The sequence below is a fragment of the Nuphar pumila genome, chromosome 4 (assembly GCF_984573655.1).
Source record: "Nuphar pumila chromosome 4, dmNupPumi1.hap1.1, whole genome shotgun sequence".
Classification (NCBI taxonomy): Eukaryota; Viridiplantae; Streptophyta; class Magnoliopsida; order Nymphaeales; family Nymphaeaceae; genus Nuphar; species Nuphar pumila.
The window spans coordinates 1147127-1172911 of record NC_143252.1 but is presented as its reverse complement, the minus strand read 5'-3'; the positions used below and the strand labels follow the sequence as shown (position 1 = coordinate 1172911).

Genomic DNA, 25785 nt, shown 5'->3' with positions numbered 1-25785 from the left:
TTCAGTAGATAAGGCTGAAATAAATGCTTTCATCTGATTACCAATTCTGGCATCTGACACAAACTGAGATATAGGATATAAGGTGTATTGTCGTGTCCCCTTTCGTAGAGTGATTGGCCTGTTATCATCAACATGAATGTCATTGTTATCAAGAGCACTTACCTCAGGAGAAGAAGAAGATGGAGACACTGGAAGAGGTGGAGCTCGATGCATATACACCAATGGAGGATTGTGATACTGTGAGGTAGGTGGAGTTGGATTCGGTAATGGGGGCACCGATTCCAAAGGAAAAGGAGGAACAGGAAGAGGAAATGAGTCATCTTGATCAGCTTTCAACCGAGCACCAGTACTGGAATAATATGAAAGAGACTCCAAGAAGGATACATCTACACTGACATACTCCTGATGGGAAATCGGATCATAACATCGATACCCCTTTTGATTTTTTGGATAGCCTATAAACATACACTTAGTGACTTGAGTGGCTAATTTATCACGGTCAGGTCAAAGTCTATGCACAAAACAAACGCACCCAAATACCTTGGGCAAAAGAGAGAAGAGATGCATTAGGATACAAGATTTGCAAAGGAATTTGGTCTTCCACGGATGATGAAGGCATGTGGTTGATCAAATAACAGGCTATGATAACCGCATCACCCCAATATGAAGCAGGAACATTGGATTGAATCATCAGAGTGCGGGCTACATCAAGGAGGTGCATGTGTTTTCGCTTAGCCACCCCATTTTGTTGGGAAGTATAGGCACAAGTGGTTTGAGGTTGAATGCCATGGTCTCGATAAAATTGCAACAATGCTTTGGTTTTAAACTCAACGGCATTATTAGTGCGGATAATCTTGACAATAGATTTAAACTGAGTTTTTATTTCAATAACTAATGATTGGAGAATACTAAGAACTTCAGATCTTTCTTTTATTAAGAATACCCAGGACAACTTAAAAAAATCATCGACAATGACAAGATAATAACGACATTGGGTCCTGGTAGGAATCTTACTAGGACCCCATACATCTGCATGAAGAAGTTCAAAGACCTTATGACTAGACTGACTCTGACTAGAAGGAAACGAACTTCGATGATGCTTGCCCAACTGACACGCTTCACACTGGACTGATGTAGTAGACGTAATTTGAGGAATGACACGACGAAGCTTCGATAATGAAAGATGTCCGAGACGACGATACCACTGAACAAGACTCGAGGAAGAATCGACTACAGGATAAATGTTTTCCACTGGGTGATGTAGATAGTAGACTCCATTGTCTTCATAGCCTCCACCAATCTTCTTTTCCGTCAGCAAATCCTGAAAATGACAGCTCACAAGATCAAATATCACTCTATAATTCAGCTTTTTTGTAAAACAACTCACTAAGAGTAAACTTTAAGGAAATAAAGGATGATGAAGGACATTTTTCAACTGCAAAGAAGAGGATATAGAGACATTTCCCTGACCAATAACCGAGGAGGAACTCCCATCAGCTAATGATACACCCCGATGTGTTGTGATAGCCTTTAGATCTGAAAAATTTTGAGAGTCTCCACATAGATGTCTAGATGCGCCAGAGTCAATAATTCACTTACTATCATGGGGAGAAAGATGGTCTCCAGTAGAGTAGGTCATACCAGCTACAGGAGATGAGGAACTTGAAGGACAATGAGAGACCAACTCCTCATATTTTGCACGGCTAAGAGTGATAGATTCACTAGGAGAGTTGGTTTCATGCTCCACCTCTAGTTTTGTAGCATTAGCTTTTGGAACATTTGGCTTCAATGGAGAAAATGCAGGCCATCCATGTTTATCCCAGCAACGATCTTCTAAATGTCTTGATTTTTCACAATAGGTACATTAGAGTTTACCTCTGCCTCCCATACCTCTTCCACGACCTCTGCCTCTAACATTCATAGTATTTCCTCGTCCATAACTAAATGGTACAGCTAAAGCAGATGATTGAGATGCAGGTTGAGATTGTGGAAGAGAGATGGCAAGTCCAGAGTTATCAACCAAGGAAGCGGGAAGCGATACGGGAAGCGGGAGCGGGAAGCGAGGCACTTTAAAAAATTTAGGAAGCGGGGAAGTGTGGGACCACTTAGAAAAAAATTATGAACTATCTTGTAAGCGACCTAGGAAGCGAACCGAAAGCGAGGGGGAGGCGAAAAAAAATGAAAAAATGGGGCTTAGAAAATGGTTTTGATTAACCTTTCTGCTATTGATGCTTAGAAAATTCTAGAGGGATGAATGAAGAAGATGGGTTTTGGTAAACGTGGTTTAAAAAAAGACTTGGTCCCAAGTTTGAACTATAGACAGCTTAACCAAGGGCCATCAACTTGTAACACTATTAAGTATGAATTACATAAATAGGTATTATCTTTGACATTCCCAACCAATTAAATTATGAAATCAAATTCTTGTTGACAGGCCTTTACATTTAAAACCAAATAAGTTACCCCGTGGCATGTGTTTCAAAATTTAAATAGCTCCTGTTTCCACAAACTGATGAGACAATGAGATTACATTTATCTCAATGTCACATGGATATGGCCATATATAGGGGATATAAACATTTTATGCATTTGGTCAAAATTAATATTCACAATGTTGTACAATATTATTGTCTGGCTGCCACACCGAGTTTCACTTGGCCAAAATTGGAGTCAAGATTAACTATATAATTTCCACTACAAAATGTAAAACTACATTAAATATTCTTGTTATCAGTTACATGAAATAAAAAGGACAAGAGAGGGGGGAATCTTCTGAGAATGTCAGCAATAAAAATTAACTAAAATGACATGATTTTCTTGTCCAATATGAGGAGCAATATAAATCATGTATGTGTGTCTTGTTACCTATTCCAACAAAAAAAATGACCATTAAAAGGTCATGAGCAAAAAATATGAAGCACGACATGGACCTAGGAAGTATAATAAAAAAACTTTGCTAATGGAATATTTAATTATGTGGAATTCTGTGGTGAAAATAGGAATAGGAGAAGAGAACTATCTGTCTTAGCAAGGTCATAAGATCTCCACCAACACAATATTCTAATACCAGCCATAAATGTGCCGAAGTTCATTACTGCTGGCAGGCCAGCAGGGCCATTAGCAAGGTGGGAACTCAATCCCACCTAACCGATTACTGTTGGCAATGTTAAAATGTAAACTGTAATATATATATATATTATTTAATATTATTATATTTTCTTTTATTATTTTCTTTTTCTATTTTTCTTTATTTTCTTTTTTAGCATCTAGTTCAATAGAAACTAGATATTTGATCCAGTCAAGTTCCTGTTGGAACTTGAATGTGCAAATAGCTGTTGGACTGTAGTCTAACAGCTATAATAAATGTTGTTGGACTGTAGTCTAACAACTATAATAAATGTTGTTGGACTGTAGTCCAAGAGCTATAATAAGAGACGTTGGACTAGAGTCCAACGTCTCTTTTGGAGAGCTCAAAATGAGCTCTCCTCTCTCTTCCACTTTTTTGTATATATAGGGGTGAACCCCTTCAATGTAAACTACTATGCTTCTTAAGCATTTTGTTCATGAATAAAGTATTATTTATTTTTCAAGTGTTCTTCCTTTTATACCCTTTCAAGGGTTATGCTTGTAGTGTCTCCAATAGACACTTGTTTGTGAGTTATTCGTGCATTTGTTGAAGACCACCATTTCATTACGTGGTATCAGAGCTACGGAATCCTTAGATCTTGAAGTGCTTCCGCCTCGATTTTCGTGCCACATTTACAAAAGGTGTTTCATCACCTTGTTCTTGGCTCAAGAAGATTTGTTTGAAGAAAGGCGAACTTGAGTTACAAAAAATTTTGGTTTTGTATCCTCTCTTATTCCCTTGTCTACTCTTTTTCTTTTCTTTTTATTTTTTTCTCTCTCTCTCCTCCACTTTATTCCTCTCTTACCCTTGTAAAAAATGGATGACAATGATAAGATCACCATCATTCCTATGAAGCTAAATGATACTAACTATGTAATGTGGGCTTCGATTATGAAGCACCACATTTGGGGAAAAGGTTTATGGGGTATAGTGGATGGTTCTGATTTGGAACCTAAACTATCTCTTACCAAGAAAGAGGGTGATAAAGAGGTTCCTCTAACGGAACAAGAGAAGAGTAAGGCGTTAGCCACTGTAACGCCCCAAAATTTCGACTTGTGATTTCGAAAACCTTATCGAAAAAAAACCTTTCAAAGATTTAAAGTTTAATATTTAAAAACAACAGCGGAAGACATTTAGAAAGGAACACAAGTCAACAATCCTGGGTACGTTAGCTGAAAAACCATCATTCACATGTACAACATCTTAAAGAAATTTAAGAAATAAGGCAATCGATTAAAATCTGCAGTTTATTACAAAATGAGCCTTTTATTCCAAAGTTCAATAAATCTAAGAAAAAACTCCAAAAAATCCCAGAGCCAAGCCGCCAGCAGAAAGAAAATGAATCTTGATCCACGTTGCACCACGCCATCGGCCGCCAGTGAAGTCCTACTCTTCACCTGCCCATGAAATGGGTCAGCTTCATAACAAACCAGTAGGTGCACGAACAGATAAGTAGAATGAAAATAAAACAGGACATTCATGAGATAAGCAGTTATGATATTTAAGCAATTAAAGCAGTTGTAGTCTATTCTAGCAAATGTAATAAGTGCAAAGAGAAGCAGTGTAAGTCTCAGTCATCTATATCTATTCCTGAATATATTCTTTAAGTTCTGATATTAACTGTCCTGTGGGTACGCACAGACGCGAAACGTAGAAACAGCCGAGACCGATCCGGGGGTTTATTATGTCAGGTGTTTTCATTAACCCGGATGGCTGACTGAGTCCGCTCCTAAGGGGACGGTCAGTGACCAAGAGAGTAAATCCCCAAAGGCATTCGTGGCCCATGGATGCATCCAACTTCTGCAGAAGTGCCTGGGAGTTACCACCTAGGATAATTTATGGTAATCCCAATTCCCCTAACTCCGATGACTGGGGAAAACCGAGTCTTTTGCTCGTGGGGTGGTTGTTAACAACCTGTCCATCGGAGTTTTTGTACCATCCATCCTCTCCCTTGATGAACCGTGAAGATCGGATGGGTACGACGGGGGTTTCTTAACCGCCGTCCCATCCTACATGCTCTGGTCCATTAGACCCACTCGAGCATCTTGCCTGTGAAGGCGAAATGGTCACCATTTTATGTGATCTCAGCATTTTGCTAATAGCATTCATCGAGGTTGCCACCACCTCATCATCCCACCATCGTAACCCACATGGGACGTACTTGTCCAAAAGTACGATCGTACCTTCCTAGAGGTACAACTACGATGAGAGGGCAACATAATGGTTTATGATTCTTTTGTTTCCTACATGACATGTTTTGCTTTTCTGAGCAATTGGCTTGTGGAGGCCGATATTATTAAATTCGGTAAAGTATAGATTTCACCCTTCAATACCCTCCATGATCTTACATAAAATTCATATTGTACCTGCCTTAAGGTTCGGTTATAATGGCAATTGCAGTGGTTTTGAATCTCTTCACAAAGTCTATCTCAAGTATGCAGTTTCAAAGGAATAAGCATGCATAATAGACAATTATGAGTTAAGCACTCGTACACGTAAACAGGCATGACAAGTAAACTACTTGATTCTTTCTAGAATGAGTCTACCTAGAGGATTTATATTATGAAATAAAAGAATCACAAAGAGTAAAACATGGATCAACAAATATTTCTTCAGAGTCGCAAATATGCAAAATAATTATTCTATCTCAGAAGTCTTATTTCATTTTGTTCATACACACTATTCATGCGACTTTCCCCTACCTCGGGATGTCGTGCAGCTGCGTGCGTCTACGCGTGTAGATGATACGAGGCTCGGGCCGCGGAGCCAGAGCGAGGGGTCTGATGCGAGGTCTGCAACAGTGCTACGTTAATTATCATGCGGAGCAAAAGAAAGACAAACCTGCCTATAGGAAAAGAGAGGCAGCAGAGGTGTGAATGGATGGCAGGGGGCCAGCCCCTGCCGGAAGCAATGGATGGCAGGGGGCCAGCCCCTGCCGAAAGCACAGGTCGGCAAGGGCCAACCCCTGCCGTCAGCACGAAGTGGCAGGGGCTGAGCCCCTGCCGACAACACAGGTCGGCAAGGGCCACCCCTGCCGACAGCACCAGACGGCAGGGGGCCCAGCCCCTGCCGAAAGCACAGGTCGGCAGGGGCCAACCCCTGCCGACAGCCCGATGTGGCTGGGGCTGAGCCCCTGCCGACAACACAGGTCGGCAAGGGGCCACCCCTGCTGACAACACCAGACGGCAGGGGGCCAGCCCCTGCCGAAAGCCACGAGGTGGCAACAAAAAGGGGTGCCGCAGGGGCCACCGGTCCCCTGCCGGCACTCCGACGAATCGCAGAGGGAGACGGGGACGACAGGGGCCGCGTAGGCCACCTGTCGGGGCCCTGGCGACACAGAGAGGCGGTGGGAGGCCGTGGCAGTGGCTGTGAGCCACCTGCCGGCCTCCCGGCGAGGTGACAGGGAGGGGGGTCGCAGGGGCCTCATGTCCCCTGCCGGCACTCCGGCGATCCCCATCGAGAGAAGGGGACGACAGGGGCTGCGTAAGCCACCTATCGGGGCCCCGATGGCACAGGGAGGCAGTGGGAGGCCTGCGGCAGCGGCTGTGAGCCTGCCGGCCTCCCGGCGAGGTGACAAGGAGGGGGGTGAGGAAGAAAAGAGGGAGGAGAAGAGAAGAACGGCGTACCTGGGGGGGGGGGGGGGGGGGGGGGTTCTCGGCGTCGGCGGCGGGCGCAGCAGGGAAGGAGACCGGCGCGGGGGAGGAAGCTCGAGAGGGGAGGCGTGCCTCCCCTCGCCCTCCAGCACTCCTCATAAAGAGCTCGGGGGGAAAGATGAAAGGGGAAACCTCGGTGGGTTTCCCCAATCAACCCGAAAACGAAGGGGAAGAAGAGGGGGGGGGTGCGACGCTCGGGACCCTGCGTCGGGTTACTTAAAACCCTAAAATAAAAAGGGGCCCGGGTCGGGTCCGGACCCGACCCGGCTCGGGTCCAAACCGATATTTTTTTTTTTTTAAATGGGGTTTTACATCCTACCCATCTTAAAAGAATTGCGTCCGCGAAATATCTATTACCTTGAAGAATCAAAATACAGGTCAGGATATTTTTCCCTGATATCGTTCTCAGGTTCCCAAGTACATTCGTCAATCCCATGATGTTGCCACCGAACCTTTACAAAGGAAATGGTCTTTGATCTAAGCACTTGGTCACGACGGTCGATGATCTCCACTGATCTTTCTTCGAAAGTCAAATCCCCTCTAATGTCCACATCATCATAATGAATGATGTGTGATGGATCGTGAACATACTTCCTCAACATGGATACGTGAAAAACATTATGGATCTGAGCATACTGCGGAGGTAACGCCACGCGATAAGCTGCTTCTCCAATTCGCTCCAGGATTTCGAACGGTCCGACGTATCTAGGACTCAGCTTTCCCTTCTTCCCGAACCGAAATACGCTCTTCGTCGGAGATACCTTAACAAAAACCATCTCACCAATATCGAAGGTAAGCTCTCGTCGACGTCTATCTGCATAGCTCTTCTGCCGACTCTGAGCGGTAAGGAGTCGTTCCCGAATCATCTGCACTTGTTGAGTATAGTGTTGCAAGACTATAGGTGCCTCCAATTTTCGCTCGCCAACCTCGTCCCAGTAAACAGGTGATCGACATGGCCTCCCATACAAAGCTTCGTATGGGGCCATCCCGATGCTCGCATGATAGCTGTTGTTATACGCGAACTCCGCCAAACTGATGTGGGAATCCCACTCTCCCTTCCAGTCCATCATACAGGCTCGAAGCATGTCTTCCAAGGTTTGAATCGTACGCTCTGACTGCCCGTCCGTCTGAGGGTGAAACGCAGTACTAAACTTTAACTTTGTGCCCAACGCCAACTGAAGTTGTCCCCAAAACCTTGAAGTGAATCTAGGATCACGATCGGAGATAATCGAGACTGGAACACCGTGCAATCTCACAATCTCTCTAACATAGAGATCAGCGAGACTATCTAACGATTGGTTGAGACGGATAGGTAGAAAGTGAGCCGACTTGATGAGTCTATCGACGATCACCCAAATCGCGTCATGCTTTCTCCGCGTCCTCGGAAGACCGACTATAAAGTCCATGGTAACATCTTCCCACTTCCATAGAGGGATCTCTATCTGCTGTATGACCCCACCGGGTCTCTGGTGCTCGATCTTGATTTGCTGACACGTTAAACACTTCGAGACATACTTAGCCACGTCTCGCTTCATACCGTTCCACCAATAACTGCGTTGCAGGTCCTTGAACATCTTCGTGCTACCGGGGTGAATTGTGTACCTAGACTTGTGGGCTTCCGCAAGAACTTCATCTCGAAGAACCGGGTCATCAGGAACCCAAAGGCGCTCCCTCAACCATATACTTCCATCCTCCTTTAGACGAAAAGGTGTATCTGCCAATACCGCTTGAGCCTTCAACTTCTCGTAGCGCGCATCAGTCTTCTGCCCATTGATGATTCTCGCTAGTAGCTCAGGTTGAGCAACAAGGTGGGATAAACCGATTGAACCTTGAGTGATTGCGAAAGGTTCCCAAGAGGCTAGGTCTTCGACCAACCTCCATCCAGCGAATAAGGCATTAATCGAAACTTCCGGTGCTTTGCGGCTGAGAGCGTCAGCCACGACGTTCGCCTTTCCTGGGTGGTAGGAGAGGGTGAAGTCGTAATCCTTGAGGAATTCAAGCCAACGCCGTTGTCTCATATTCAATTCCTTCTGTGAAAATAGGTACTTAAGGCTCTTATGATCGGTGAATGCTTCAAACTGCTCCCCATACAAGTAATGTCGCCATATCTTCAGTGCGAACACCACCGCAGCTAACTCTAAATCGTGAGTTGGGTAGTTCTTCTCGTGAATTTTAAGTTGTCGAGAAGCGTAAGCGATCACCTTCCCATTCTGCATCAGCACGGCCCCTAGACCTGACCCAGAGGCATCGGTATAAATCACGAACCCGCCCTTACCAGAAGGTAAGGTCAAAATAGGAGCACTGGTAAGTCGTTCCTTCAACAACTGAAAACTCGCCTCGCACTTCTCGTCCCATAAGAATTTAGTATCTTTCTTCAGTAACTTTGTCAGCGGTAACGCAATTTTAGAAAAATCCTGAATGAATCTTCTGTAGTAACCCGCTAGTCCAAGGAAACTCCTGATATCACGCGCGTTCTTTGGTTGCTGCCAACCAAGTACAGCCTCCACCTTTGCAGGGTCCACGAACACTCCTTCTTTAGAAATAACGTGTCCCAGAAACATGACTTCCTCGAGCCAGAATTCACATTTAGAGAACTTGGCATACAACTGTTCCTTTCGCAAGGTTTCTAACACAACGGTTAGGTGCTCTCGATGTTGCTCTCGACTTTCTGAGTACACCAAGATGTCGTCGATGAACACGATCACGAAGGTATCCAAAAATGGCTTGAACACCCTATTCATCAAGTCCATGAAAGCTGCGGGGGCATTGGTCAGTCTGAACGGCATGACTGTGAACTCGTAATGTCCGTATCTCGTCCGAAAGGCCGTCTTAGGAATATCCTCATTCCTAATTCTGAGCTGATGATATCCAGACCTAAGATCGATTTTCGAGAAAACCTTGGCCTTCTGCAACTGATCGAACAAGTCTTCGATACGCGGCAATGGGTACTTGTTTTTTATTGTGGCCTGGTTGAGCATTCGATAGTCGATACACAACCGCAAGGTCCCGTCCTTCTTCTTCACGAAGAGCACAGGAGCTCCCCAAGGAGAAACGCTGGGGCGAATGAATCCCTGATCCAACAACTCCTGCAACTGCTTCTTCAGCTCCTCAAGCTCAGCTGGCGCCATCCTGTAGGGTGCTTTGGAGATTGGTGTCGTACCTGGTAGCAATTCAATATTGAATTCCACCTCACGAGACGGGGGAAGTCCTGACAGCTCTTTAGGAAAAACGTCGGGATAATCGTGAACAACATCCAGCTCACCGATGGGAATAGGCATTGGATCTGACTGGATAACACTAACCAAAAAGGCAGTGCATCCCTTCCGCAAAAAGTTCTGCGCCTTAAGCGCCGAGATCCTCCGGCTTGCTCGAACAGGTCTGGGAATTCTGAATTCTACTCTCGAAGAGCCTGGAGGTGATAAAACGATCTTGCCATCACGGCAAAAGATCTTGGCATGATACTTGTGCAACCAATCCATGCCTAGGATAACGTCAAATTCAGTCATCTCCAGCAGGATAGCACAAGCAGGCAAGTGTCGCTCTGCCACAACTACGTCCAATTCAGGTATGAAAGTGGTGCAAACCGTGTTCTTCCCAACGGGGTTATACACGTCTAATGCATTATCAAGCGTTTTTACCGTTATATGCAATTGTTTTACGAATTTTTTTGAAACAAACGAATGTGTGGCACCACAATCAAAGAGTGCAAAAGCTGCTTGATCAGCAACAAGAATGGTACCTTGAACGAGATCTCCTTTGGTCAATTGATCGACCGAGGCTGCATAAACTCGACCCGGCTCTCTGCCACTGCTTGGTTGTGTTCGCTGTTGTTGCTGATGAGGTGGTCGAGGAGGCTGAGATATGTTTCCGGTTCGCTTGAGGTCATCTGCTGCTTTCTTCCGACAGTCGCGTATGAAATGGCCCATCTTGCCACAGTACAGGCATCCGCCAGTGTCCTGCGGACAAGATTGTCCCACATGAGGCCTCTTGCACATGGGGCAGTTATCACTCGACGGTTGCCTGGGTGGTGGAGGGCCCTATTGTCGCTGGCGTTTTGCTGGAGGAAACTGTTTCTTCCCTGCTTCAGTCTTCACTGGAAAAGGTGGTCGTTGCCCTGGGCCGCCGGAAAATGTCTTCTTCTGCTCGCCACCTGACGCGGTTGACTTCTTGGCTTGCACACTTTTTGAACGCTCCCAATCCTCGTTCAGTAGGGTGGCTGCTGCTACTGCCGCCGAAAAAGTCGCGGGCATGCTGGTGAGAACCCTATGCCTGAGTCCTTCCTTCAGTCCGCGAATAAACTTCCCGGCCCGCTCATGATCATCCTCGAATAGGTGAGGACAATAGCGCTCCAACCATTGAAATTTGGCGATATATTCGTTCAAACTTAAGCTTCCTTGGCACAGCTCCAGAAATTCCACCTTCTTCTTTTCCCTCGCATGAGGAGGGAAATAGTTTCCGAGAAAAACCCTTCGGAAGGCCTCCCACGGAATCACCTCAGCACCCGGAAACTGCACCTCCCGCGTAGTGTCCCACCAGTCGCGAGCGTCGTCCTTCAAACGAAAGGACCCGAACATTGTCTTCTTATCATCAGGAACGGACAACACTTGGAACACCCGTTCCACCTCTTTAACCCAACCCTCCGCCAAGTCAGGATCAACCTTGCCCGAGAAAGTAGGAGGGTCCAGCTTCAGAAATTTTTCATATGTGGCGGTTGGTGCATTCCCAACAAGGGAACCTGGATCCTGATGGGGGCGACCCTGGTTACGAATCGCCTCAGCTAAGGAGTTGAGGGTATCCATCATGAATCCCCTCTGTTCACGCAACTCATCGGCCATGCTGTGGCTTGAGTTTCCCGCCATCCTTAAAAAGCAACCAAGATAAAAATCAAAAACACTGAAGACGTACTAGTAGGCATAAGTATAGAAACAAAGGCAAGAACATAAATCTTTATTCCGAGAGTCAAATATTTAGAATCCAGCTGTGCTGGTACATAAGCAAAAGTTATATTCCGCAGTTATAAATGAGTTCACAGACTCCAACAAAACTGGGTGCGTGCTACCTCCCCTTAGGGACGACTAGAATACTTTCTAAGATATTCCCTTCTATTGCCTGTGCGCCTGAATCTGCGCTTAGGGGTGAAGGGAAGTGGCTCATCGTAGGAGGGCTCCTGCCCGTAAAGAGGCGTCGCCGGAGTATATTCCGGTGAGCCAAGACTATAATCTAAAGAATCCGTCGCAGGTGTATATGTGGGTGATACACCGCCCACTGGGTCTGCCGGAGGTGGCGGTTGCTCGCCGGCAGTCGAAATTGTGATCTTGTCGTCATGCTCAGCCTTGTGGAAGCAAGCATCCATGGTGTGGCATGTTTCTCCGCAGAAACCACACTCCTCTGCTAACTCAGGGGGAACAAAATCTCCCGATGACTCCTGTGGTGTCTGATGGTGCACCTGAATGTGTGAAGGCGCGAAACCACCTTCTCGAGCATGCACTTCAGCCCACGCTGCTGCCAAGGGTATCTGGTAGGTGATCGGTAGTGCGAAGCCTTGCTCATCCGTAAAAATGGGTAGAGGAGGGCGGTTAGCCCAGTAACCAGCCCCGAACATCTCACGTCCGCCCCTCCCCCTTACGGAACGGCCACGTACACTACGCGTGCTCCTACCGCGAATACCATTAGAACCAGTAACTGGATCCATATATCCAACGGTACTACGAATAAACAAGAATATCATTTAGTCTAAACATGCTAAGAAATATCAAAGATTTACTTACAGCGCGATGGGATGCTCAATAGTCAAGATTCACTTCTTTCTGATCTGGCTCTGATACCAAGTTGTAACGCCCCAAAATTTCGACTTGTGATTTCGAAAACCTTATCGAAAAAAAACCTTTCAAAGATTTAAAGTTTAATATTTAAAAACAACAGCGGAAGACATTTAGAAAGGAACACAAGTCAACAATCCTGGGTACGTTAGCTGAAAAACCATCATTCACATGTACAACATCTTAAAGAAATTTAAGAAATAAGGCAATCGATTAAAATCTGCAGTTTATTACAAAATGAGCCTTTTATTCCAAAGTTCAATAAATCTAAGAAAAAACTCCAAAAAATCCCAGAGCCAAGCCGCCAGCAGAAAGAAAATGAATCTTGATCCACGTTGCACCACGCCATCGGCCGCCAGTGAAGTCCTACTCTTCACCTGCCCATGAAATGGGTCAGCTTCATAACAAACCAGTAGGTGCACGAACAGATAAGTAGAATGAAAATAAAACAGGACATTCATGAGATAAGCAGTTATGATATTTAAGCAATTAAAGCAGTTGTAGTCTATTCTAGCAAATGTAATAAGTGCAAAGAGAAGCAGTGTAAGTCTCAGTCATCTATATCTATTCCTGAATATATTCTTTAAGTTCTGATATTAACTGTCCTGTGGGTACGCACAGACGCGAAACGTAGAAACAGCCGAGACCGATCCGGGGGTTTATTATGTCAGGTGTTTTCATTAACCCGGATGGCTGACTGAGTCCGCTCCTAAGGGGACGGTCAGTGACCAAGAGAGTAAATCCCCAAAGGCATTCGTGGCCCATGGATGCATCCAACTTCTGCAGAAGTGCCTGGGAGTTACCACCTAGGATAATTTATGGTAATCCCAATTCCCCTAACTCCGATGACTGGGGAAAACCGAGTCTTTTGCTCGTGGGGTGGTTGTTAACAACCTGTCCATCGGAGTTTTTGTACCATCCATCCTCTCCCTTGATGAACCGTGAAGATCGGATGGGTACGACGGGGGTTTCTTAACCGCCGTCCCATCCTACATGCTCTGGTCCATTAGACCCACTCGAGCATCTTGCCTGTGAAGGCGAAATGGTCACCATTTTATGTGATCTCAGCATTTTGCTAATAGCATTCATCGAGGTTGCCACCACCTCATCATCCCACCATCGTAACCCACATGGGACGTACTTGTCCAAAAGTACGATCGTACCTTCCTAGAGGTACAACTACGATGAGAGGGCAACATAATGGTTTATGATTCTTTTGTTTCCTACATGACATGTTTTGCTTTTCTGAGCAATTGGCTTGTGGAGGCCGATATTATTAAATTCGGTAAAGTATAGATTTCACCCTTCAATACCCTCCATGATCTTACATAAAATTCATATTGTACCTGCCTTAAGGTTCGGTTATAATGGCAATTGCAGTGGTTTTGAATCTCTTCACAAAGTCTATCTCAAGTATGCAGTTTCAAAGGAATAAGCATGCATAATAGACAATTATGAGTTAAGCACTCGTACACGTAAACAGGCATGACAAGTAAACTACTTGATTCTTTCTAGAATGAGTCTACCTAGAGGATTTATATTATGAAATAAAAGAATCACAAAGAGTAAAACATGGATCAACAAATATTTCTTCAGAGTCGCAAATATGCAAAATAATTATTCTATCTCAGAAGTCTTATTTCATTTTGTTCATACACACTATTCATGCGACTTTCCCCTACCTCGGGATGTCGTGCAGCTGCGTGCGTCTACGCGTGTAGATGATACGAGGCTCGGGCCGCGGAGCCAGAGCGAGGGGTCTGATGCGAGGTCTGCAACAGTGCTACGTTAATTATCATGCGGAGCAAAAGAAAGACAAACCTGCCTATAGGAAAAGAGAGGCAGCAGAGGTGTGCCCCTGCTGGCCGAAAACAGACAAGCGGCGGGGGAACAAGCACCTGCCTAAACATAGCGTAGCGGCAGGGGGCCAACCCCTGCCGACAGCCACCAAGTGGCAGGGGCTGAGCCCCTGCCGACAGCAATGGATGGCAGGGGGCCAGCCCCTGCCGGAAGCAATGGATGGCAGGGGGCCAGCCCCTGCCGGAAGCATAAGGATGGCAAGGGGCCAACCCCTGCCAGAAGCACATGGATGGCAGGGGGCCAGCCCCCTGCCGAAAGCACAGGTCGGCAGGGGCCAACCCCTGCCGTCAGCACAAAGTGGCAGGGGCTGAGCCCCTGCCGACAACACAGGTCGGCAAGGGCCACCCCTGCCGACAGCACCAGACGGCAGGGGGCCCAGCCCCTGCCGAAAGCACAGGTCGGCAGGGGCCAACCCCTGCCGACAGCGCGATGTGGCTGGGGCTGAGCCCCTGCCGACAACACAGGTCGGCAAGGGGCCACCCCTGTCGACAACACCAGACGGCAGGGGGCCAGCCCCTGTTGAAAGCCACGAGGTGGCAGCAAAAAGGGGTGCCGCAGGGGCCACCGGTCCCCTGCCGGCACTCCGACGAATCGCAGAGGGAGACGGGGACGACAGGGGCCGCGTAGGCCACCTGTCGGGGCCCTGGCGACACAGAGAGGCGGTGGGAGGCCGCGGTAGTGGCTGTGAGCCACCTGCCGGCCTCCCGGCGAGGTGACAGGGAGGGGGGTCGCAGGGGCCTCAGGTCCCCTGCCGGCACTCCGACGATCCCCATCGAGAGAAGGGGACGACAGGGGCTGCGTAAGCCACCTATCGGGGCCCCGATGGCACAGGGAGGCAGTGGGAGGCCTGCGGCAGCGGCTGTGAGCCTGCCGGCCTCCCGGCGATGTGACAAGGAGGGGGGTGAGGAAGAAAAGAGGGAGGAGAAGAGAAGAACGGCGTACCTGGGGGGGGTTCCCGGCGTCGGCGGCGGGCGCAGCAGGGAAGGAGACCGGCGCGGGGGAGGAAGCTCGAGAGGGGAGGCGTGCCTCCCCTCGCCCTCCAGCACTCCTCATAAAGAGCTCGGGGGGAAAGATGAAAGGGGAAACCTCGGTGGGTTTCCCCAATCAACCCGAAAACGAAGGGGAAGAAGAGGGGGGGGGGGGTGCGGCGCTCGGGACCCTGCGTCGGGTTACTTAAAACCCTAAAATAAAAAGGGGCCCGGGTCGGGTCCGGACCCGACCCGGCCCGGGTCCAAACCGATATTATTATTTTTTTTTTTTAAATGGGGTTTTACAGCCACTTATGAAAAGAAATGGAAAGAGTGGAGGATAGGGCATGCAAAAATTATGTCATGGCTCATCAATAGCATAGACATTAAAAAATGCTCTAGTCTAGCTAAGTTTGAGCATGCCGATAAGGCTTGATAATACCTCAAAAACATGTATTCCCTTAAAGATATTGCATATGTATGCAATTTACAAGACAAAGTTCGGACAATGACTCAAAAAGATAAAACTATTCGAGAATATTATAATGAAGTTGTCCGAACTTTGGGAAGAGTTGGCTCTTCTTGAGCCCAAATGGCATTGTGCCGAAGATATCGAGCTTCACCAAAAGCAACTCGATATGGAACATTTCTATCAATTTGTGAATGGTCTAAGGCCGGAGTTTGAATCCACCAAATCGGCCCTATTACATCATGGAAAAATTCCTTCTATTGTTGATACTATAGAAGAGCTCACTATGGAGGAAAATAGACTTAGAAAAAGTACTCCAAAAGTTGATGATGTCTCAGTTTTAGCTGTATCTAGACCGGGAAATCATACTCGTACTTACAAGCCGCCTCATTTTGGAAGGCAAAACGGCGACTTTGATAAAAGAAAAGTTATTTGTCATCATTGCCATGAACCGAGGCACTATAGGCCTCAATGTCCAAAGTTAAAAAGAAGAGAAGAAAAAAGAGTTGCATCTGTTGAATCTGAGTCAAAAGATCAATATGCACCTGTGTCTATGGCTCAATTGATGGAAATCCTTCAACCTCTTCTCAAAGGGTTATCCTCCTCAACCGAAGCCTCAACTAGAGTGGCAGTTACATCTTTCTCCGGTCCAGGTAACTTTCCTTGGCTTTTAGATTCTGGTGCTTCTTTTCACATGACCTCAAATGTTAATAGTCTATCTGAATGTCTTAAAAATAACTCAAGTGTGTCAAAGGTTTTAAAAGTCGATGGCACATCTCTTGAAGTAAAAGGAATAGGATGTTTTAAAAATCTTCAAAAATCCAAAAAAAAAATTATCCCAGAAGTTAGATATATCCCTAAACTTAATTTGAATCTCTTATCTGTCTCGCAAATATCTGATTATGGATGTAATATCTCCTTCTCTTCTCATGCTTGTTGGGTACAGGATCGTTAGTCAGGGAAGCTGATTGGGGAAGGCCATAGAGAACGAGGACTCTATTACATGGACTTTTTGGAATTACCCAAGAATGCATTTTGTTATAATATTCAGAAATTAGAATTGGATTTATGGCATAAAAGACTTGGCCATCCTCATATGTCTAAAATTCAATATTTTCCAAGTTTGGAAAAATTTTGTTATTCTGAAATTTTTTCTTGTAAAGACTGCATTCTTGGCAAAATGAAAAGGTTACCATTTCTTAGTAGAACTTTTGTTTCCTCACGACCACTTTAGTTAATACATTCGGATGTTTGGGACCCCGCACCAGTTATTTCCAAAGGTGGTTATACATATTATGTCATTTTTGTTGATGACTTTTCTAGACATACTTGGATTTATTTTCTTAAACATAAATCTGATGTCTTTGCTAACTTTCAAATATTTCATAAAATGGTTAAAAATAAGTTTCAAAATGCTATTTCCGTTTTTCGCACTGATTCAGAGGAGAGTTTATGTCCAACGAATTCAAAGATCATGTCCACACACTCCACAGCAGAATGGCCTAGCCGAACGCAAACATCGGCACATTATGGAAACTACTAGGATATTGCTAATTGCAAATCAAGTTCCAAAAAGTTTTTGGGCTAAAGCGGTCCTAACTGCCACCTACCTCATTAATAGAATGACATCTTCTTCATTAAAGAATACAACTCCAATAGAAAAGCTTGTTAATTTAACTCCAGATTATTCTAGATTAAGAGTCTTTGGATGCAAATGTTTTGTTTTCACCAACAAAAATGACAAACTCTCTCCTCGTGCAATCCCATGTGCCTTTTTAGGATATGCTGATAATCAAAAAGGCTACAGGTGTTTCGATTTTCAAAATGACAAATTATATGTGTCAAGAAATGTATCTTTTTTGGAAAAAGAAAGCTTCTTTGAATTTGAAAAATCCAAGGATGCCACTGAATACTCGTTTTTAATTGATCCAACTTCAAAATCCAATTAATGTGATGTTGGATGTGACCTTGACAATGATCAAAGTCCTATTGTTGTTGAAAATGATGATAATGAAGAGCAAATCCATAGGGATGTTAGTCTACAATATTCAAGACGTAGAGAGCAAAATCTTCCATGTGCATTACAAAAATACTCTGAAGACTCACCTAGAAGAACGTCTAGAATCTCTAGACCTCCAGAAAAAATTGTGTCTTATGAATCTTTTTCACCCACGTATAGGGCCGCCACTACATTAATACAATCATATGTTGAACCATCATTCTATTCTCAAGCCAAAAATCATATAGAATGGATAGAAGTCATGAAAATAGAATTGGATGCACTAGAAAAGGCCAATACTTGGACGATCCAAGACATCCCTTCAGGTAAGAAACCTATAGGCTGTAAGTGGGTATACAAAGTCAAAACCAAAAGTGATGGGACCCTGGAAAGATATAAGGCCCGTTTAGTAGCAAAAGGATATGCCCAAGAGTATGGCATCGATTATGAAGAAACATTTGCTCTTGTGGCCCGTATGACCACAGTTAGAACTTTAATAGCCTTGGCCTCCATTAGAACATGGTCTATCTTTCAATTAGATGTCAAAAATGTTTTCCTGAATGGGAATCTCGTTGAAGAAGTATACATGGAAGCCCCACCTGATATTAGTATCCCTAAGAGTAAAGCTCTTCGTCTAGAAAAAGCTCTTTATGGTCTTAAACAGGCTCCAAAAGCCTGGTATGACCGATTTAGTCATGTTATGCTTGATATTGGTTTTCAACCTTGTTTAACTGACATTGTTTTGTTTGTTAAGAAATCTGATGCAGGCATCATTATTCTTCTTCTCTATGTGGACGATATGATCATCACCGGAGGCGACAAACAAGGAGTTGCAAATATCAAATCTCTTCTTAAAACTCACTTTGAAATGACTGACTTAGGTTTATTAAGATATTTTTTAGGCATTGAAGTTGCTTATTCCCCTCAGGGGTATTTGATATCTCAATCTAAATTTGCTCTTGATATCGTTTCCAGGTCTGGAATTACAGATGATAAGAAAGTAGACACTCCAGAAGTTGTCAATGTTAAAATGAAAATTCATGATGGAGAACTTCTTGATGATCCTACTCCTTATAGACAGCTTGTTGGAGCACTTTCTTATCTTTCCATTACTAGGCCAGATATAACTCATGTGGTTCATACAGCCAGTCAGTTTCAGCATGCTCCCACCTCTGTGCATATGGGAGCAATTTTGCATATTATTAGATACTTAAAATTCTCTCTTTCACGAGGACTCTTCTTGCCTGTTTCATCTTCATTAAATTTAATTGCATATACTGATGTTGACTAGGGAGGTGATCCCAATAATAGACATTCAACTACTGGTTTTTGTGTGTTCCTAGGTGAAGCCTTAATTTCATGGAGGTGCAAGAAGCAGCAGAAAGTCTCTCTTTCCTCCACCGAAGCCGAATACAGAGCCATGACAACCACCACTATAGAGGTTGTTTGGCTCAGACGATTGCTAGCAGATATGGGAGTTAAAGCAACGCAAGCTTCAAAGATGTGTTGTGATAACAAAAGTGCGATCTACATTGCAAGCAACCGGACATTCCATGAGTGCACTAAACACATTGAGATGGACTGTCACTATGTCAGAAAAGAATACTTACATGGAACCATTGATCTGTCATATGTTACATCAGAATATCAATTAGCAGACTTTTTCACCAAGCCTCTCGCTGCTCCCAGATTTCACTTCCTCTTAGACAAACTTTCGCTCATTGTACCGTAAGTTTGAGGGGGAGTGTTAAAATGTAAACTGTAATATATATATATATATATATATATATATATATATTATTTAATATTATTATATTTTCTTTTATTATTTTCTTTTTCTATTTTTCTTTATTTTTTTTTTAGCATCTAGTTCAATAGAAACTAGATATTTGATCCAGTCAAGTTCATGTTGGAACTTGACTCTACAAATAGTTGTTGGACTGTAGTCTAACAGTTATAATAAATGTTGTTGGACTGTAGTCCAACAACTATAATAAATGTTGTTGGACTGTAGTCCAATAGCTATAATAAGAGACGTTGGACTAGAGTCCAACGTCTCTTTTGGAGAGCTCAAAATGAGCTCTCCTCTCTCTTCCACTTTTTTGTATATATAGGGGTGAACCCCTTCAATGTAAACTACTATGCTTTTTAAGCATTTTGTTCATGAATAAAGTATTATTTATTTTTCAAGTGTTCTTCCTTTTATACCCTTTCAAGGGTCATGCTTGTAGTGTCTCCAATAGACACTTGTTTGTGAGTTATTCGTGCATTTGTTGAAGACCACCATTTCATTACAAGCAGGCCAGCAGAGCAAGGTGGGAACTCAATCCCACCTACTCGATTAGCTGTTGGCATACCAGCATGGCCATTAGCAAGGTGGGAATGAGCTTCCCAAAAAGCCAGCCTGGGGTCAGCATGAATGAAGGGGAACACATCGGCAAGTCTGATAGAAAACCCATGCCGACCCCTTTTCACCGAAGACCCAGCAGAGAGAGTGAGAGAGCGTGAGAGAGAGGAGAAAGAAGAAATAGAGTGAGAGAAGAGAAGTGAGCGTACCTGAATGGATTCATCGCCAGAAGTAGGGAGGAGGTTGTCGAAGGTCGCTGGAACTCGAAACTCGCCGAAAACTCGAGAGAGAGAGAGAGAGGGACTCGGATGCGTGAAAAAATAAAACCCTAAGCCCTCAGGGTTTTGTTTTTTCACGAGTTTTGTAAAATGCCGATTTTACCCTTAGTTAAAGGGCATATTCAGTGTAGATTTTTAAAGCACACGTGTAAAAAAAAATATTTAAGGGCAAACTAGTCATAACCTTGAAAGTGTCTCCTTTTAAAAGGGTACGCGTCCCCCATTAAAGGGACACGCGTACCCCTTTAAAGGGAAGTGCATCTCCCTTTAAAGGGGGACGTGCTTCCCTTTAAAGGGGGACGCGTACCCCTTTAAAGGGGGACACGCTTCCTTAATGAAATATGTGCTTCCCCACGCATTTCGGAAGCGTCGCGTTTCGCGCTTCCGAAGCGCATCTCGGGGAAGCGCGCTTCCCCTATCCCATGGACGTTTCCGGTAACTCTGGGCAAGTCTACTCAATCGATTGTATGCATCAGCAAGAGTAGGGACATCAGATCCGGTCAGCATTTGGACTTTTGCAACTGAGAACTCTGACGATAGGCCTATGAGGAACCTAGCAACCATAGTCTATTCTTGATGATCCTTTTGTTTTGAGCAACACAAAGGCCTATGAGCATTCAGTCTTTCAAAGACAGCCTTAACAGAGGCATAGTACTGGGCCAAGGATTAATCACCTTGCTGCAAATTATATATTTATTGTTCAACTTGGAGGATACGACTCACAATAGTCTCTTGAGAATACGTATCTCGAAGATTGTTCCACATCTGTTTATCCGTATTGTAGTAAATTAGACCATCTGCAATATGAGGTTCAATGTTATTCATGATCCATGACATGACAATATCATTATCTTCTTCCCAAGTAGTGTATTTTTTTGTCTTATCATTTGGTTCAGATTCCAACAGTATATGTTTTCTACGATGTCCAGACATCGACATCATAAAAGTTTTGGACTACCTTGCATAGTTTGTTTCATTTAATTTGACAAAAGACCCATAAGAGAAAGGATTTGCGAAGTCTTTATACTCCCCAATAGCCTCATTCTTGAAATCAGATTTCGGAATTTCACCCATAATGAATAACACTCCCTCAGCAGTCACCACTAATAGTGTTGTTGCAATAAACTTCCACTTAAATCTGATAGAGATCAGCTCCACACTATGCAGATCCTACTATGATAATGAATCTTCACCACGACATCAAATCTATGATCAGATCTAAACCAACCAGAACAAATGAACTGATCAAAAAAAAAATCCACGACTATTTAATATAAATTGTTCTTCACGACATCCAGATATGAGCAACCAAAAAAGGAAGTATGCAGGTCCAAAACCAAAAAAAATAATTTTCTTCACCACACTCAGATCTGTGATCAGATCTCTGGAAAATTTGCAGATCCACGACTATTCAATATACATATTTCTTCACGACAACCAGATTTGAACAACCCGAACCAAAAATATGCATGTCCACAACAAAAAAAAAATTAATCTTCACTACTTTCAGATTTGGAATCAGATCTGAACTACCAGGAGCATATGGTAAAAAAAAACTTCACGACACTAGACTACATTTAATCTTCACGACTGAAAAAAAATTTACCGTCGCCCACTTCACTTCAACACAATATCCATACCTGTATCAACTCGGTTTGGTCAACAGAGACCCATAGATCCACACAACTTTTAGATCTGATTACAGATCTGAGTCATGACTCTTGTTAGACCTCAGATCTGTTATCAGATCTGTACCACTCATTAAAAAAATTAGGGCACACCTTTTTTATTTGATCCTTTTCACGTGATTGAATACCCTTCACTCAAACTTTGGTGCAGAACTTGAGATCGCGCTCCCCAGATCGACAACTCTTAGATCTGATCCTCTTCACGCGATCTAGTACACTTCACGCAAGCTTTGGCGTAGACTCCGAAATCACGCTCCCAAGGTCGATGGCTTTGATACCATGTGGAAAGAGAGAAAGAGAGAGAGAGAGAGGGAAAAATGTCTTCTTCATATCATTAGGTCTAATCTCCACTAGTTTAAATAGAGATTAGCAAAAAGAATAAATTTACATATGAGTCCCTCATTATTTAGAAAATACCAGAAACAGACTTAAGTATAAAACTGTAAGAGGTCGACTTATCTTGACACAAACAAATCCAGCTTTGGATGTATGAATGTGATGGTCCATTCCATAGCATGTAAGTCCATAACTCTAAACTTTTCAACCGAATGGAACCATTTACTTAACTGAATACCAACATCATGGATAATTGCTGTTGTATCATGATCCTACGGGAAGAAGTATGTGAGAAGCTTACCTCACTAGTCCTGAGTTCAGGCCTTGTAACGTGAGCTTCTACTTCAATGTTAATGAGAGGCTGCGTTGGATTTTCCAACTGTGTATACAAGACACATGATTTAAAGCGAAGAAAATCTCCTACATCAACCTGCACCCAAAAGGATAACAAGAAGGGTGCCTTAGTATTTAAAACAGGAAGAAAGAATAGTTCAAAGCGTCCAAATTCCAACCAATACTTAAAAGACCTTATGCAGTACCTAAAGAACCTAAGGGCAGAATGGATATTGAATTGATCCAATGTGACTCAACTGGAGCCTTAAGCAACAAGACTCAAGTGAACCCACTGACTTCAGCTAAATTTCTTGATCTTGCTATGGACCTATCTTGATGCCCATGAGTCAGTTCAGGTTCCAAACTTACAACAGGCACTAAGCAACATAAAATGACATAGAATGAGGATCAAGTATGACTGTTCATTTAGCTAGGATGAAGATTTGTGTATGAACATTTAGCAAGCATCACGGTTGTAACAATGAAATTCAGATTGGTGCAACATTAACTTGAGAATGGGAATAGTTACTCACTGGTTTTAGGAAATCAACATGGTCAACTTCAAGAAAGCAAGGCATCTGGCCAATGAACGCATAAGCAGTAGAAAATGCCAATTCAAATGCCAGGTGCATCAAAAAACCACCAAAAATACGACCATGAATATTACGTTGCTGAGGCTGGCATATTAAGGAGTTCTCAAGACGAGTGTCTCTAATTAAAATACTGTTCCTATCTGCAAGAGCAGGCATATCACACAAAACACGCCCCTCAGTTAATAAAGCTTTAAGACGGTTGACTTCTCCATGCAGGCTGTGACCCTTCTCAAACTGTTGCTGTTTCTCTTCTCTCTTCCTCTTTCTCAACTTGTCCCTCATTTCGCCATCATGAAGAAGCTTCTTTTCTTTTTCTGTTTCTGGGCAAAGGCGATTCACTGGAGCCGATTTTCCAGTCTTTGAGTCTTGTGCAACAAACATGAAATTTGCAGTCAATACAACAGGACCTGATGGGTTGGAATTATCTGCAATAAGGGAAACCTTCCAGTTATAACTGCTCAACAAATGCAAGTGATAAGCAAACATACACAGATCAATAAGCTCATACAAGAATATGGAAGTATTTAAGACTAACTTTAAGTTATGCACCAAAATAATTAATAATCTCTGCTAGCCAGAGAGATGGTCACTATTGTGTAGTATTAAGAAGTTGTTCTGGTAGATTGGGGCATGTTAGGAGAGCATGAACCAGGGGGTAGATGCGTTAAGATACATGTAATGTTTGTATAGTTTGTATATATCTATCTAATTATATCAAGATGTACTTAGGTATTTCTCTTGTATTTTCTATTTCCTTGTATTGGAAGCATTCCAAAGTATATTTTTTGTGTATTTAGTTGTTAGGTATATTAGGATTTAGATTAAGTATACTTAATATATACTTTAGGTTAGATTAGGTTTTTTTATTTATTTTTTGGTCATTAAAATGACCAAATATTTAATTTTGTAGTTTGTATTCTCTATTTTTTGGTCATGTTTTGAATGACCAACATTATGATTTACTCTAACGGATAGTTTAACTAACCAAACTAACCATTGGGATTTACTCTAACCGCTAGTTTGACTAGTTGAGAGAGGATGGATGTAAATAGTATGTGTTTGTGTGCGTGCATGTGTTGTAGTGAGGTTACTATATAAATGTTGTACTTTTTATTAATAAAAATATTTATTTTTATTTCTTGTTTTTCTTTTTAGCTTTGTATGGCTCGTATTTAGCCAAATGAATTATGATGATGCATTTGGGTTTTGTTTGCTTTGATGAAATTATTATTTTATTTTTGCTTGTCTCTTGTGTCTTGGATTCAGTGCCACTCATGACAAGCTGATCTTATTCCAAAGTAGTTGTGAGAATGTGGTCATGAACCCTAAGAGAAAAGATATTTTGGATGCACGGAGACTAAATGGTGAATATCATCACAACAGAAAAATAAGAAAAGATTATTTTCCCATTCCTCTGCTAACAATGTCGAACTTGGGAGACTTGGCTCAACAAGCTGTTTCAAGAGCCTAGAATAACCAACCCAACTTTATGGGGTCTAATTGGCTCCAAGACAGAAGATTAGAAAATCTTCCTAGCAGTTCTGAGTGAGCATCTAATGGGATGGAGTTCACTAAAAAATAAAGGATATAGAGAGGAAAATTCGCCTTCAGCCTTTAATCTATGTCACAGGGATTCGGCTAGCAGGGTGCCGCACCCGCGTCGACGCAACGCAACGCGGGTGCAGGTGCGGCACCGGGTGCGTATTAGAATGTGAAATATGGATTGGATATGGATCCGATAAAGGATCCATATCCATTCACGAGTTTTGCTTTAGTTGTGTTATAATGTAACATGTGTTACTAACAAGGGGCACTTTTGTCCTTGTAAAAAGATCTTTGTAACCCTATTAAGACTAATGAAACACTAGTGCAGCAATAAGAAAGATTGACTGCCGATTTCTGAAACCTCTTCTCTTCCCCTCCTTTTCTCACACTTTCTGCAGATCACATCAGTTTATTAGCAGATTTATCATGGTATCAGAGCAGGGTTAATCCTGTGGGTGATGAATACATAAGGCTCGTGCCTGGTCAGCGTGAAAAAGCTGGCAGTTCGTAGATCTGAAAGCAGGCTGCTCAGCGTGAACAACTTCTGACAGATCGTGAACAGCTTCTGACAGATCTGAAAATCGCAGATCTGAAACCTCCTTTCCTCTATTTCACAGAGCCCCCTTTTCAGCGTGAACAGTCTTCCAAATCACGTGCCTCCTTTCTTGCTGGTCAGCGTGAACAGTCTTCCAAATCACGTACCTGCCTGGTCATTCCTTTTTGCGTGAAAGTTGGTAGGTCACGCAAGGTTTTCCTCCTTTTTTTCTGTT

The 25785-nt window shown here is 43.5% G+C and overlaps 1 protein-coding gene across 1 annotated transcript in view; it reads right to left on the bottom strand.

The window, feature by feature from the left end:
• Positions 1–25785, bottom strand: part of LOC149839010 (Thioesterase/thiol ester dehydrase-isomerase superfamily protein) — a 56939-nt gene that overhangs the window by 24342 nt on the left and 6812 nt on the right. The window contains exons 3-4 of the mRNA XM_090002219.1: positions 23411–23895; positions 22846–22974 (exon numbers count right to left, since the gene is read on the bottom strand). Coding sequence (XP_089858345.1) covers positions 22846–22974; positions 23411–23895 — 614 coding nt within the window. The remainder of the gene's footprint in view (positions 1–22845; positions 22975–23410; positions 23896–25785) is intronic.